Source organism: Tachysurus fulvidraco, chromosome 3 (assembly GCF_022655615.1).
Source record: "Tachysurus fulvidraco isolate hzauxx_2018 chromosome 3, HZAU_PFXX_2.0, whole genome shotgun sequence".
Taxonomy (NCBI): domain Eukaryota; kingdom Metazoa; phylum Chordata; class Actinopteri; order Siluriformes; family Bagridae; genus Tachysurus; species Tachysurus fulvidraco.
In genome coordinates, this window is record NC_062520.1 from 30,478,891 (window position 1) to 30,495,245 (window position 16,355).

General features: G+C 42.2%; 1 protein-coding gene across 3 annotated transcripts in view; it reads left to right on the forward strand.

Moving 5' to 3' along the window:
- The window catches only part of agap3 (ArfGAP with GTPase domain, ankyrin repeat and PH domain 3), a 129,733-nt gene that overhangs the window by 46,026 nt on the left and 67,352 nt on the right, over positions 1–16,355 (forward strand). Inside the window, exons 1-2 of one of the 3 annotated variants that reach the window (XM_027171590.2) lie at positions 2,009–2,379; positions 14,109–14,167. In XM_027171590.2, the coding sequence (XP_027027391.1) occupies positions 2,262–2,379; positions 14,109–14,167 (177 nt within the window). In that variant the 5' untranslated portion in view covers positions 2,009–2,261. Of the gene's footprint in view, positions 1–2,008; positions 2,380–4,763; positions 6,726–14,108; positions 14,168–16,355 lie in introns of those variants that run through there. The other 2 variants (XM_027171586.2, XM_027171589.2) reach the window with 2 other exon arrangements.

Consider the following 16,355-nt stretch of genomic DNA (forward strand, 5'->3'; position numbering starts at 1 on the left):
TCTGTCTTTGTCTCTCTCTGTCTCTCTCTCTCTCTCTCTCTCTCTCTCTGTGTCTCTCTCTCTGTCTCTCTCTCTCTCTGTCTCTCTCTCTGTCTCTCTTTCTCTCTGTCTCTCTCTCTGTCTCTCTCTCTCTCTCTTTGTCTCTGTCTCTCTCGCTCTCTGTCTCTCTGTCTCTCTCTGTCTTTGTCTCTCTCTATCTGTCTCTTTCTCTCTCTGTGTCTCGCTCTCTGTCTGTCTCTGTCTTTCTCGCTCTCTCTCTCTCTGTCTGTTTCTCTCTCTCTCTCTCTCTCTCTCTCTCTCTCTGTTTCTCTCTCTCTCTCTCTCTGCCCCCCCCTCATATATATATTACACTTTCATGTCATGGTGACATTTGGATATTTTGAATTATTATAATCTGCTCATTTCCTATGAATTGCATTATTGGCATGTGTCCAATGTCTAAGGTCTAAAATGAAAGTGTCCGTCCACTCGGTGATCGAGGGAGACGATGTTAAACATTTGTACATCGAGAGAATGAACATTGTGGAGTGAATAGAATGAAATTACAGAACTGAAAGCTCTACGCTGCAGATAAGGGATAAATAAATAGGGTTTGTAATGAAATAGCTGTGTGTGTGTGTGTGTGTGTGTGTGTAATGAAACCAACAGTGAAAATAAAATAAAAATATGCATTTGCAAAATGGGCAAATAATTAAAGCATTGATGGATAGAAGAAAAGTTGGCTCTGTGAAAGCTGTTGGAGATGAAGAAGGTACCAGTAGAGGACTAACGTTACCTGCGTGCTACGGCATGCTTACAATTATTTATTAATTAGCCGAAACACTTTTACCCAAAGATTTTAATGGTCAGCCTCTGACAGCGTGGATTTCTCTAAGTCATGTGACTGCCCCCTGGTGGTATCACACATGTGGCACCCTGTGTGTTCAAAACATGTCCTAAAGCAGCGAGCGCTCATCAGTTAAAGGATTATGACTTTCTAATCCATTATCACATCTCGTCTTTCACGTCCTAATGAAATATTATTGCACACAGCAGCCGCTTCATAAAAGAGAAGAACGAATGACATTGCCTCTGACCTCCATCTGTCTCTGTCTTTTTTTTTCCTTAAAGGAGTGGCTTTAAGGAAAAGCGGCTTTAAATATCTGACCTTAATGAGTTTCTCTACAAAACGATTTTAATTAGATTTGCTGGGCCAATTGAACCGCCGGTTCCTGAAACACAAACACGTTCCCCGAGGAGAGCTGAGGAAGAATGTCGGGCGGGTTTGTGGGGGTTTAAAAGAAATGCCTTTCTGTCAGCCTCTGTAATTAAAACAGGTGGGAAAAAAATGCGTGTTTGCGCGTTTTATTTCTCCGGAGGCCAGAACGCGGCGTCGTCGTTTTGCGTTCGTATGGTGACAGGCGGCCCAGGCGGCGCCGGTGTTTTTAATGAAAAGGCAATGAGGCGGGTGAATCATAATTGTTCTTATTTCCAGCTATTTTCAACAAGGCGGTAGTAATTAACTCGGTCGCGTTTGGAAGGTTACGCTAAAAGCGATTTACGTTTATGTTGCCGAAGGCGTTTCTAAACACAGGGAATGTAATAATAAATATATATATATACATAATCCTAATACGTGTCTGATAATCATTAGAGGTTGCAGTTTGGTGGCAGTTTGAAATGATTAAGAATTGAAAAATAAATGATTAAACGCTTTACGTATCGCTTTATCTTTGCTACCGTATTAGCATTAGAACCTTCTGCTACGTGTCCGCACAAAAGATCTCCTGTTTTGCAAATCGCCCATATGCCCGTCTGCGTGAAACAATCGTTGTACTTTCATGTTTGGTGCCTAAGCAGCATTGCAAGCATGCTTAGACACGTAGAACCAGTTTCACACTGGTTTCTGCTTGAGTAATCTTCAAATCTGTAAGCACGAGACACCGTCTTAGTTTTTCCTTTCTGCTTCTAATCTGGTAATATGTAAAGAGAGGGTCCTTGAGAGTCCGAACCACTCCTGAGTAGGGAATCGTCAGTGAGGAAATATCTTCAAAGCGTTGGCACCTGAATCATTGTTATTGTTGTCTTCATCCCTCCCACTCTTACGCTCGTGCTGATAGATGTGCTTGTCTTCATCTTGAAGTCACTTGGTCTCTGGGGAAATGGGCCACCTGTGGATTCGTTCAGCTGGAAGCTTGGCACAGGTCCACAAGCTGTTAGGATGCGCTCAGTAGGATTGATGGCGTTTTCGCTCACACCTGCAGAAGAATAGTGAGGTCAGGATGCATTGTTTCGGCAGTCGACGGCAACCCAAGGACACGCCGTACAACGAGGAACGTCGTCTGATTCCCGGTGAAGACGCACCGAAATACGAGTCCAATCCCGGATTCATAGACGCAGGTAATCATCATTCGATGAGCTTGTTGGTGCAGGATTATTTAGTGGGTTCAAAAGTTCAAACCCTTCCTCTTCTTGGTGACCTCAGAAACTTCTAGAATAAACAAACATACAGGAATAGAGACAAACCATTGTCTTCGATCTTGGTCCTGAAAGACTAGAATGTGAGCCTTGTGGTTGGTCTGACATTGTCTATGACACTGGAGACTAGAGAATGCAAAATAAGCATTTCTTTACAGAAAACCTAAATGATTTATTAGGGGTGTAAACCTCAGGCTTCCTCACGATACAAGATCTCAATCCTTAAGGCAACACTTCGATATTTAAGGATCACTCATGAATATGAATATGAATAACATTCACTCATCGGTTATAAGTGCATTTACAATAATAATCGTTGCCTTTTACATCGATACATCAGTCCAAACTGTCCAAATGCTACACCCAGAGTTCCTTAAACCGTTTATCGTCTCAGTAACGTTTTTCGAACAAGCACGAGAATATAAAACGACAATCTGGTCAGAGTTGCTGTCGTAAACAGTTTATAATGGCCACATGTAGAATCAAAAATGATCGATGAAACACGTTCAGACGAAACACGCGAACCCTTCAGAGATTATTTGCGTATTTATTCACGTTTAGTAGCAGCTTAAGCTTCCGTTTTTTTTCAGTGTACATTAAGCAGGACCTGTCCAGACATGTTTAACACCTTGGTCCAAGCATATCGGTCTTACGGTAATGGTTTAATTTAATGTTAAAGATATGAAAAGCAACAAGCATTCATGTTGGAGCCCTGCGCGGGACTGTTTTTATAAACCCGCACCCGCCCGCTCCTGCTGAATTTCTGACCAGGACCGCCCGCGCCCGCAAGCTGCGTGTTCCACTCCCGCCCGCACCCGCGATGTTTGTGTCCACTCCCGCGGATTTTTTCTCGAGAGCTTGTGAAAATTTTGATTGTATACAAATGATCAGACTAATTATTAGTTCAGGCGAATGTCCAGAATAACAGAATTAAACATGATTGCATTTAAATAAGATAAATTAATACTAATGCTAATACTAATCTTCTTCTCAACATCATGTGTTGACTCCATTCTTATTATTAGGATACACGGCAAATCCCACCGGGTCCCCCGGATCTCCCACAAAATTTTCTGACCGCCCACTCTTGCCCGGGGCAAAGGTGAAACCGCCCTCTCCTGCGAGAGTTGGGTCCGGCGGGAGCCCAATCCCAATGCAGCCCTCTAATTCATGTTGACTGTGTGGGCATGAAGACCAAAGACTAGTGTTTACGCCTGAACATTTAGATCCGTATAATCGTGGTACGATATTAAGGTTATGTACAGATTGTGCTAATGAAGGGAAGGTAATGAGCTGAAGGTATGCTTTGTGTTTACCCACCAGTCTCCGTATAGGACATAAAGGTAATGTGGAGAATTTGTTGATTATGAATTAGTTCCTAGCTTCAAGCCTGTCAGATGGTGGGCATTCTGTCATACTGGAGTAAGATGGATTACGCCACAGATTGTGGGGATCTTTGAGCCAGTCTCCTCTTCGCTTTTCCTCTGCCAGCTTGTGATCGCTTCTGGTTGGCACCGCAATGCATTAGTTTTTGAATGTACTGTGTGTCTCGATATCTTTGGTTGCACAATGTCATCATTTGTCTTGCTTGTTTTTGGCTTTCTGTTCCGAACGGCGTAAGGTTTGGAAATGGCTACGGACAGTACTCTTTTAAACCACTAGAGGGTGCTGTCCTCAACTGCTTTGGAAATGAAATTGATTCTGGTATATAGAGGAAAAATACTGGTGTCTGATTGGTTGGATTTGTATAACAAGTTGGTTGAACATAATTGCTGTTAGTGATGGTAATAAGCTTGAAGGTTCTCTGCTATGATCCCATAAATCTTATCTCAAAAGTCTTGTATGATACATTGGTTATTATCCTATATTATTGTACTAATTATTATATTCGCTTTCTACAAAGTCGTTCTCACTTAATTCCCATACATCAAGACATCTCTGTCTTGATCCCAAAGCAAAGTCGTTCGTCTGACCCACCTCGTCTGCACGCAGGTGGTCTTGTCATTACAAATTCTTAAAATGACAAATCACCTACACAGCCTATTATTGTCCAAATGTTCATTTATATCTATTGCAATCCTGGGACAAGAAGTCAGCCCCCCCACACACACACACACTTTATAATGGATGTGAGCATGTAGGTGTAGTGTTGGATGGGAGGAGTTAACCAGGGGTCGTTGCTTTATTGCCTATCCGTATATTTTATTCTACACTGTTCAGACGTATGTCACGTCACTACACTGTTCGGAAAGGTTTCCGGTCTCTGACATCACTTGCGGTCGAGAGCATGTCATTTCTTCTTTAAAATTGGTCACATGGTTATCAAAAAGCACCCAGAATTCAGCATTGTCTTCATGTCATGAGCTTGAAAATGAAGGAATGTGCTTTGCTCGCAGTGCCAGCATAACTAATAGAAGAAGGTGCAGCTTTTTACATTTTACTACTAGCATATTTATAACCCCACCCTTCCAATTAGCTTGTTTTTAGGATCCGCGGTGTATTTAAATCGGTGGCATTTAGTGAGTTGTTGGAGGTGTTGGTGGTTTCATGCTGAAGCTTGTTTGAATGCCCCCCCTTTTTGTGTCCTTTTCTCACGTGTCAGATGTGAGGGATTATGGCTGTGTTTGGAATGTGGCCTAGAGGTGAAAGTCTCAGAGCAGCCATGGACAGATTTGTGTTAGGGCAAGAGAGAAAGGTATTGCGAGACTGAACTTGTAGAGCTGTGCAGACTTTACCGTCTGTTAGACCCCAAGCAGTCACCTACAGGGTTAATTCCATGAGAATTAAAGACGTTTCAAGCAGGAAAAATTGTTTACCTTGTCTTGGCCTTTTTTGAATGAGACGTTTGGAGGCGGAGAGTAGGGAGGCAAAATACGATAGGCCAAGCGAGAGAGGAGAGGCAAAGCTAGTAGACGGAAAGCAGGAGAAGCAGAAGAGGGAGGAACAGAGACGCAGCCTGCGGCAGAGGAGGAGGACAGCCGAGTTGGGACTCAGCAGGTGGTGTCACCTGAGCGGCACGGGTGGGCTGGGAAAAAGTGGGAGGAGGTTGGAAGAGCCAGGAATGAGGACAGACCGGTTTCCTTCACTTTTGCAGGACTGTTCTAAGCTTAGGATCTCTATAGCAGATTTTGATCCAGCCTTAATCAAGGGAACACCATGGATTAAGAACCTTAACACTGCATCTTCTGTGGGCTGCATACCTGAGAAGGAGTACTGTAATGAAGAGGCTGCAGCAGAATGCCCTGTGGTGGTCCTGCGAAGGTCTACCCTTGGGGTGCGACACGTTGGCAACAGCAGGAAAACTGTGAGCATGTATGGCTCCCTGGACGAACCTCAGAAACAACGAATTACGACAGTGGGTCATGAACGAAGGTCAGAGAGACCTCACAGTGTGTGCATGCTGTCTGCCTCTCAGTCGAGCAGTGTGCTAGTAACTAATTCCTCCTCAGCTAAAACGGGAAAACGTGACCAGCTTCAACAGCATAGATGTAGGAGAGCAATCGATGGCCTCAAGCAAGACATGCCTCCGTCTTTTCGGTTACCCACATACCCGCAACAGGAGGTCCTACAGCGCCGACCCCTACAAACAACCGGAAGACCTCGGCCTGTCAGCATGACCGTTTTAGAACTTAAGGAGAACTTTAGTAAATCACAAGATGAACTGGCTAATCGCACTTCCAGTGATGCCGCAAGCCTGCCACGCTCTGGTTTTCGATGGAGGCTCTTTGGCCGTCCGGCTCAGGATAAAGAGGTGACGTCCATGCCAGGACCTACAAGCAGCAAACCAGAGAAGCCAAAGAAACGATTTAGCTCTTTGCGAAGGAGCCTAAGCCTTAGGCTCAAGCGGAATTGTAATCAACCAGAGCACAATTCTGTACGAGAAAGAACATGGACAGCAAGTGCGAAAGAAGATGTGTCGCGGTCCAACCAGCCATTCTCTTATCTGACTGGCAGGACATTGTCTTCTGCTTATGAAGGAGACAATGAGGACCAGAGAGGCAAGAAGTTAATCGAGTTCCAAACCAGAGGGAAAGTCTCAGTTATCGAGGTCCCCTTAGCCCCACCTAAACTCACCAAGCCCCCCAAACCGACGTCTTTAGAGCCAAATTTTTGGCAACTCTTCACTAGGCGCTTCAAGAGAAAAGGCAACAAATCTGAGGCCTGTGCTGAAAGCCAACTACCTGGCAGTGATCCCCCAGCCTGGAATAAAAGCCCACAGTCAGTTACCATAGAGACATTAAAGGGCATTGATTTCAGCAAAGGTCGAGGTAAGTTGTGTGTGTGTCTGTGAATGCTCTGCAGCCATCCAACCCACTCCGTTCCACATCCTTGAAGAGCAAAATCCCTTATAACATCGAATAAGCCTGAAATATTCAGGGGAAATTAAGTAAGCCGTATTGTTTGGCTTGAAGGGTTAGATGTATTATTCACTATTGTAAGTAGAAAAGATTTCTCTAAGTGGGTTTGCATTGCGATTTTCCTAAATTTGAAACCGTGTACAAATTTAACGAGGATAAAAAATGCATAGCTTCATCGCTGATTAAGGAATAGCACATAGAGAATGGATCGACATCAGGATTAGCTGATAAACTGACCTTCAATCAGTTCCTTCTTTTCTATGGTTAGTACAGAAAACTGCCCTATTCCCAAAGCCCTAGTGATGATTCCTTACAATAGTTTTACACAAACTGAGCCGTCATCCGATTTTTGTATTTAGAAATCTCTGAAAATTATCCAGACAGAATCTATAATAATTCTATTAGACAACCTTTTACAAAGATGAGATTAATTTTTAAGCTTTGTTAGCTTTGAGACAACGTTTGCACAATAACCTACTTTATAACCCGAACACAAAATTGCTATTTATGAGAATTAATGTGAACTAAATGAGGTGTTTTTGCATCTTTGTGAAAACAGCTATATTTTCATCCCGTGTAGAAGGTGTTTGGTGTGTTATAGGCGGCAGGCCGTGAATCGTGTATGTTATCAACATGAGTCACGTTGTCATGAATACGTTCCAAAATACACACGCAGCGGCAGACAAAAACCATATTCTCCCTCCTAAAAATACACCACGTTTATATCGATACTCCGCCTCAGCTAGAAAAGGCATGTTGAATCAGTGCAGCAATGCTGAGATAAGTGTGTAAACATTACTGAGATCCTTGAGTCTTGTTTAACTGGTTGTGTTCCAAATTCCACATAAATGCTGTTTACCACAAAAACGATTGTCGTTTTACAGCGTTATTTCCTTTAGCCCGAATCCCGTTCCGTCCTAGTATTTACTATTCCTGCTTTGTGATTTTATTTTGCTTGCCATCACTATAGAGAGAATTCTAACTCCTGAGATTTTGCCCTGGCTTGAGAATGTACCAAGCAGGCAATCAGCGCTAAGCTAAGGTGTGTTCACTTTAAAGGCTGGGCCTCATGCGCCTGTCCTGACCTGCCTTGCTGATTGACGAGAAGCCTGATAATGGATTTGGAGAAGTCTCTGGCGAAGTGCAGAGGCCTCAGGTTTTTTTGTCTGGGGAAGAAGAAAACAACACAGAAGTTGTTGGGAGGAGTTGTCTACCAAAGACTGAGTGTCTGAACATCTTCATAATCCAGGATACGATATTCTCGATTCTGATTGGTTGGAAGGTGTTGAATCATTTTCTATAACAGCAGCTCTGATGGTTGTTCTGGCTGTGAGGTGTATATTAATTCACTCCTAAGCTAATATAATAATATGTTGCTGTATCTAGAGTTAAAAAAAAAACATACACGGGGACTTTACCCACAAGGATCACATTTTACTTTCAGGACCAGACCGTAGCATCGGTCAAAGATCAAGCCTCTAGATCCAATGTTCTTATGAGTTCAGGACCCTGCAACTGTCCTTGACCAATGCAGTAATTTGTATTTGTGTTATAGTTTTGGTTTGTATTATGTGTTTTTGACGCGGGAGGGCACGGTGGCTTAGTGGTTAGCACGTTCGCCTCACACCTCCAGGGTTGAGGGTTCGATTCCCACCTCCGCCTTGTGTGTGTGGAGTTTGCATGTTCTCCCCGTGCCTCGGGGGTTTCCTCCGGGTACTCCGGTTTCCTCCCCCGGTCCAAAGACATGCATGGTAGGTTGATTGGCATCTCTGGAAAATTGTCCGTAGTGTGTGTGTGTGTGTGTGTGTGAGTGAATGAGAGTGTGTGTGTGCCCTGTGATGGGTTGGCACTCCGTCCAGGGTGTATCCTGCCTCGATGCCCGATGACGCCTGAGATAGGCACAGGCTCCCCGTGACCTGAGAAGTTCGGATAAACGGTAGAAAATGAATGAATGAATGTTTTTGACGCACGGTCGTTGATTATTTTCCCATAACAACACACCCCAATGGATATTAACTTTCTTATTCAGCAATGTAACTGAGGGACTCCGTATACGACCTACACGAAAGATGCATGGTTATGTAATAATTTCTTCTAAAGATTCAAGGCTTCTCTTTACTTACTGCATTTAAGATAACAGTACAAGGGTTTTGCGGTATCTCATATCTCTTCCAAACACTATTTCTTGCATTGAAAGTCTTTAATAATGTGTGTCTGCTTTATGGCCATTAAATCTTTCACTGATAGACTCCAGACCAGAGGTGAGTGGTACAGTAATAAAGTACAAAGATTTGTGTTTTGCTTGAGACTTCTTCTAGTCAAAAAGTCCCTGTTTCCTGCTCACTGAATTTAAGCTGAGCGAATACATCTCTAAGCTACACGCTAATGGGTTTCATCAATTTTTTTTTCTATCAGACAGATTTATGCGGTTGACGACGTGCCAGTTTCCTAACAAATCTAGGGAAAAAGAAAGAAGATCAAAACGGCAGATTATACACGGTTTTGTACTTTTCTATATTTCACCACAGGATTATCTGCTCGAGGGCAGAACGTAGAGAAGAACCTGGAGAGGCTCCAGACTAAAGTAATCTGGAAATGCTGCAGCATTGCTGATGATGCAGCCAGTCATATTTCCTGCCCATTTCTAACATCAGTGAGATTTTTGAAGAAAAAAAAAAGTAGCTTCTTGGCAAACAATAAGACAAGAACAAAAAAAAAAAGTGTCTAAATTTGTATTGTGGCTGCTGGCTATTAGTGCACAAGAATAATTGGTGGTATTGAAGATATTACTATGCTAGTTGATGATTCCAAGTGGTTAGCACGTTCGCCTCACACCTCCAGGGTTGGGGGTTCGATTCCCACCTCCGTCTTGTGTGTGTGGAGTTTGCATGTTCTCCCCGTGCCTCGGGGGTTTCCTCCGGGTACTCCGGTTTCCTCCCCCGGTCCAAAGACATGCATGGTAGGTTGATTGGCATCTCTGGAAAATTGTGTGTGTGTGTGTGTGTGTGTGAGTGAATGAGAGTGTGTGTGCCCTGTGATGGGTTGGCACTCCGTCCAGGGTGTATCCTGCCTCGATGCCCGATGACGCCTGAGAAGTTCGGTAGAAAATGAATGAATGAATGAATGATTTAAGGTCTTCTCTTTAGCTTTGAGCCATTTTGCTTCATACATGATCAGACAACAGAAGCTTAAATCCTCTCTAAGCACAACGAATGATTGACATCCAAATTGTATCACATAAAGGTGGCGCTGTACAGTATGTGGTTTGTCATGCTTTACTTTGCTCATGCCTCATTTTGCACTTTGGTTGATGTTGTTTTTAAACATTAGGCTATTGTTCCTTTTTTTTTTTAGTCATCTCAAGATATCCAGTGTGTAGGCACCACCCAAAGTAAGAACACTATCTTTGGTGCTCCACCTTTCTCTTGACAGATGAGCCATGCTTTATGTTTGCATTGCTGGTTACCACGTCACCTTCTGGATAAAACAAAAAACAACACAGGATAAGGCAAGCCTCTTGAGCTTGAGAATAAAAAACAGTGGCAAAGTGCTTACAAAGTGCAGCGATTTCTACATCTTGACCTGCGGATGACTGCGGCATCATGAATAACACTAGCTGAGTCACTCCTGCAGAGCTTCTCGGTTCAAAAGAGAGAACACTTGGGTGACTGTCGATACGCGACGTCTCGGAGTTTACAGTGTTGAAGCAACATCTTCAGGACTAATACTTTCCCCACTAATACGAAACTTTCGATCACTTGGGTTGATTTCAGATCAAGTTCGTTTAAAAGGAAATAATGATGCGTAGAGTAATGATGATGTAACTGAAGTCCACATCTGGAGCTTCATCTTCTAACCTTCTCCACTAATGTCAACGTTTCTAAACCCACCACCTCCTTATCTGCTTCCTGTTATTGAACCCGTCTTGACTCTTGTCTTCAATAGTGGCTTTGGGTATCTAGCATCGAGCGGAAGCTAGTGGTGGCCCGATAAGCAAATGGTGGGCGTGGCTATATAGTGTAAAGGAGAAGGTAGTGGGGGCATGGTTAAATAGATCAACGTGGAGACCACCCAGAACTCTACTGTATGGGGTATATACCATGGGAATTACCAACAAAAAACTTTGCCAAGTTCCTTGAACTTTAATTTTTGTGTGCTGGATATCTTGTTTTGAAGAACGCTCAGATATCATCTGATTATTTTGGTTTTCCCAACTGTTTGTGTTCTTCCAATGCTGTCTTTTTTTCTCACTTCTATTGGTGAACTGGAGAAGAAAAGTGAAGGATGGAACATTCTTCATGATGTCAGATACTCTTCAGTTTCTCTGAAGTTTATTGTCATTTATTCAAATTCAGAAATCATTGGTTGAGCTGGTTGTGTGCGTGTGTGTGTGCGTGCGTGCGTGTGTGCGTGCGTGTGTGTGTGTTTGTGTGTGTGTTTGTGTGTGTGAGAGAGAGAGATAAGTGCTTGTGGAATCATGACATGGCCCTGATTCAGCATGGACTCATTATTAAACCTGCAGTGACGTAACCCCCTGAACAATACATACCGAGGTGGAGCTAAACTCCTGGTGATGATAGACGGCAGTGACGTTTTATCCACGTCAACATGCTGCTTGTTTTCCTCTTTGAGTTCCCATTAAGCACTTTGCTTCAGATTCAGCTTGAGATTAATAATTAACCAGGTGTGCTAAAGGTAGACTGGAATTATTTGGTCTGGCACCAAAGGCAAGCTTTTCCTGCATATTTATGTCTAGACCGAGCAAGAATGTCAGAAGATAAAGAACTCTGTAACTCGTAGAAGAAAATTCAAGTTGTATTGAGATGAGACTGGTTACTTAGTAACCTCTGTGAATCATCGGGTACTTTAAGTCCACTAAGTACTGCTTGGAGTCCAAGTTGTCCGAGTCCGAGCCTACTGTAGGCCCTGTTTCCTGTAGGCTCTGGAATCTGATGTTTGGTCTTCTGCTGTGGTGACAGTCTTCCATAAACGTCAATGTGTCTCCTCATCACGTCTGTTTATTCTCTTCCTACTTATCAGGAAGGTTTTTCCCACCTTCCAACAGATCAGAAGATCCTGAAAATATCAACAACCTTGTCGCGGACAAAGACACCGAGATCACCGAGTGATTCTGACGTTTCATGTAAACATTAGCTGAAGTTCTTTTGCCTGTATTTGTTTGTTTAGAGCTTTCCTGCCACACTATTGGCTAATTGAATGATCGATCAAGAGGATGAATACGCAGTGGCGTTTCTGCAAAAGATAATATAAAATACGGTGTCTAAAGTTATGGTTATGCGATACGTGTTGAGTCATCTTTACTTCGCTACTCACCTCGGATAACCTGGAGCGCTGTGTTTTCCCTAACATGTGTTTTGGAATGTGCTAATCATCTAGAAAACAGCTCATGATACGACAGCCCCGGGTTCGGTTTAATAAGACACTTTGGATAAGAATTACCAATGGCATGTTTCATAGAAGAACAAAGTTTATAACCGAAAGGAAGAAAGATAAACGGAAAGATTCAGTACAACCCGTCAGGTCGAAATAATTACTAAAACGTTAGAAGAAAAATGTTAGAAAATGGGGTCAGGATACACAGAAAAGTGTATTGTCACTGTTGTTATGACACTAATATCGTATTGTCATCAGGCTTAGCCGCAATTCTAAGAACTGTAATTGCGACGGTGCTTCACCTACCTGAGGTTAACAATGCTAGCTAAGAGGCTATCGACCACTTAGGCTGTACCTTTGAGAAGCATTGTGTGATTGAAATAAAGAGTGCGGATTAAATATGAATCCCTTTTTTTTTTTGGTCCTCATATAAACTCTAAACAACCTGAAAAGCAGAAAGTCTTTTGCTACCAGTATTTCCTGAACAGATGTACTGTAAGGCTTGTATGAGTAGCGCTAACGTGATAAAAACAATGTCTCTTGTCGTTCGATGCATTAGCTTTGTCCTAATCATGTGCTGTTAGAATCCTTTGGGATAATTTTTGTTTCACAAAATTTTTACCATATCCCTCAAATCTACTCGTGGTTTTTTTTTGTTTTTTTGTTTTTTAAACTGTGTATTTATCCATTTATCATGAAGCACCTCTCTTCAGTAGCATGGGTAGGCTGCAATCAGAGCGACAGTCGAGGCTGATTCAGCCTCTTGTCACATCACTGGAGGAGCCATAATGGAAATAACATTACAGTGAAGATTAGGGAAAAACAAACCGGTGGCAATTACTATGAGTGCCGTGAAGCGCTGTGTGTAGGCTGCTGTCGTAGAAAAGCTTCTGCATGTGAGTGTGTGTGTGGGCCATGTGGCTTTCCCACCTGCTCTACGGAGACACACTGTCTGAACCCTCTACCTGAACAGTGATGTTTTCTCTAAACACTGTTTTTTTTTTTTTTTTTTTTTGAGGGATCAGTTTACAGAGGCATTTGTGCTCAGTTTAGAGTAGCTGCAATGCTGCGGAGAGACTATAGCAAAGTGAGGGTGAGGGCTGGACATGTTTGGACTCATCGCCCTACAGCTTCTGCTTTTTATTTTAGACCTATTGATAACTTAACACAATATGAAAGCAATATTACAGCAGCTATAAATAAATACTGTGTGTGTGTGCGTGTGTGTGTGTATATATATATATATATATATATATATATATATATATATATATATATATATATATATATATATATATATATATATATAAAATGTGTGTGTGTGTGTTTATCACACTATATTCAAACTGTATTTATTTATTTATTTATTTATTTGTAGCTTATAAGGGGGGCATGGTGGCTCAGTGGTTAGCACGTTCGCCTCACATCTCCAGCGTTGGGGGTTCGATTCCCGCCTCCACCTTGTGTGTGTGGAGTTTGCATGTTCTCCCAGTGCCTCGGGGGTTTCCTCCGGGTACTCCGGTTTCCTCCCCCGGTCCAAAGACATGCATGGTAGGTTGATTGGCATCTCTGGAAAATTGTCCGTAGTGTGTGAGTGTGTGAGTGAAATGAGAGAGTGTGTGTGCCCTGCGATGGGTTTGCACTCCGTCCAGGGTGTATCCTGTCTCAATGCTCGATGACGCCTGAGAATGAATGAATTTGTAGCTTATAATTCATTCAGTTTTGAGTGTCTTTTTATTTTTTCCATTCTGGTCAGTGGGATACTGTGCTTGATGTTAGTAACGCAAAAATGAAAACAAATACACAAAAGTGCGTTTGGACACATGCTAGTCATAGTATTAAAGATTTTTATATTGCAATATTAACTTTGTTTGTTTCTTGTTTTGTTTTGTTCTACAGATTCCTTTGTGAACAGTCAGGAGTGGACATTGAGTAGATCAGTTCCAGAGCTCAAAGTGGTAAGTTCACGCACAGGTATGATTTAAAATGTGATCATCATGAAAAGGAATTTCATCTGTGAGACTCATCCGTTTGCTGTTGAAGAAAAAACTGATTGCACTTAACAAGTATTTAAAAAAATGAACTGAGTCAAGCTCTGGAGAATCTCCGAGGGTGTGATGAGTCGATTCTTTGTAGGTTAGTAGGATGTAGGATGAACAAAAGGATTTGTAGATGAAATTACGCAGCTTTAACTCTGACGCTCGTAGTGCACGGCTGGCGCTGAGGCGCAGCAAGGCAGATGTGCTGCTGACACTGAGTGGCACTTTCAGGTTTCACGGTTGACAGTTTCTGAAAGCCGTTCATCTTCGTCAGTCATTAGAGCGCTTCGAGCTTTTTCTCTCGCACACTAATGTGTCAGGGTTCAAATTTAGCAGGTCTGTTTTGTCTTTTATAAAATATTTGAATCAGAACGCTGTAGGGTGTTCGTTTTCCCTTTAACTGGGGTGCCAATATTTATGGTTTAGTAGTATGTTACTGTTTCATTTTTGGCTTTTTATGCAATGTGATACATGAGGCATCTCTGCTAAGACAAAACGATGTTTTTTTGTTCCATTTAAAACTTTTGCCTTGTTATCTAATAGAAAAACACCTTCATTCATATCTTATATTCATATCTGCTTTATCAGGACCAGCCTTGCAGAAATGCTTAACAACAACAAAGCCATGGTGAGAAGCCTTGAGGATCGATTCACCCAATCAGGAACGCGTTTGTTCTGAGATCGCTATGAAGGATCGCAGCTCCTTAAGCCTCGTTAAGAATCGAGCAGTTTTCTCTTCCTCTTAATTAAGCTCAAACTCGGATTAATCACCCACTTGCGGCCCAGAGACAAGAGGAGCGGTGTTCTCTTTGTTCTTTCTCTGGAAATAATGCTGTAAACCTTATGTTTAGGCTTTTTAGAAGGAACCATACACAGAGAGATCGAGATTGAGAAAGAGAGAGAGAACATACCTCGTATAAATAATGAATAAACTAGGCGCTTATGTACCACTAAAAGATTATTAGCATGTTAGCGAAACCAGTCAGGCCATGTTTGTGTGTGTGTGTGTGTGTGTTTATATGTATGAACACACAGTTCCTTACAAGGTAAAGGATTCTCTTCCCTTAACCCTCAATTGCTCAGCTGTATAATTGAGATAAATGTAAGTTGCCCTGGATATGGGCGTCTGCCAAATGCCATAAACGTAGACTAAAGTTTGGCTGAAGTTGAGCCTTCATGGGGATTAGTATTGTCATCATTAGGCACTGCAGAATAATAAGGATTTGTAAAGCTCTCTCTAAACAACCAGCATCTTAAATAAATTCTGCTTCAGCTAGCTAGCTCTAAGATTAGCGTCTCTCCTCAGGAGGAGCCGATTTATCATGTTTAGAGATTAACGTCGGGAATGACTTTAGCATCTTATCGCGCTATAGAAGTGCTCTCCTTGCTACGACGACGAGCCACGGAGCTTTGAAGGGATGTTAATGGGTGCTTATAAAAAGACTGACTTTTTTTTTCCCCCCTTAGCCACATTACCATTATATTTTTTTTAATCGTGTTCTATATGTCAAAATAAATCTTATTAAAGATATTAAAACTAGTTTGATTTAAAGAGATATCAAGATTAGGTTAGGTGCAGTCGTGTTATTTAGATCTAGCCGAGAAAAGTTTTTTGTACTGCATTAAGAAAGAATAAATTACCTCAGGAGTCGATCCAGACATTTCTCTGGCCATCTGGTGTCCCCTTTCAGAGCTAAAAACAAGATGATCACAAGTCTGTAACAGCTGAGACAGGGGCTAGCTGACAGTGTTAGCATTTTAGCTTCATTTTAGCATTTTCTCACTTTGACATTCGCAAGAAAACCTCCACTGACAACACTGTAAACTTGTGTAATTTTAGTTTCATACAGTTTTATGTCTAGGTTTATCTTTTCTAATCAGCCCTCATAAATTTTTAGGCTGGAATCTGTCCACTGTTTGCTACTTAGCATCGTTAGCATTACATACAGAGCAAAGCAAAGCACAGCATTGCCTTAACTGGTGACAAAATTGTATCCACTTAATAAATGAAACCGTTATGGATTTTTAATCAGGGGTTTTTCTCCCACCATCTTTTTCTTTCTGAAGAGACTGAGCTGAGCTGAAGGGGGAGTGAAGGGGCACTGGG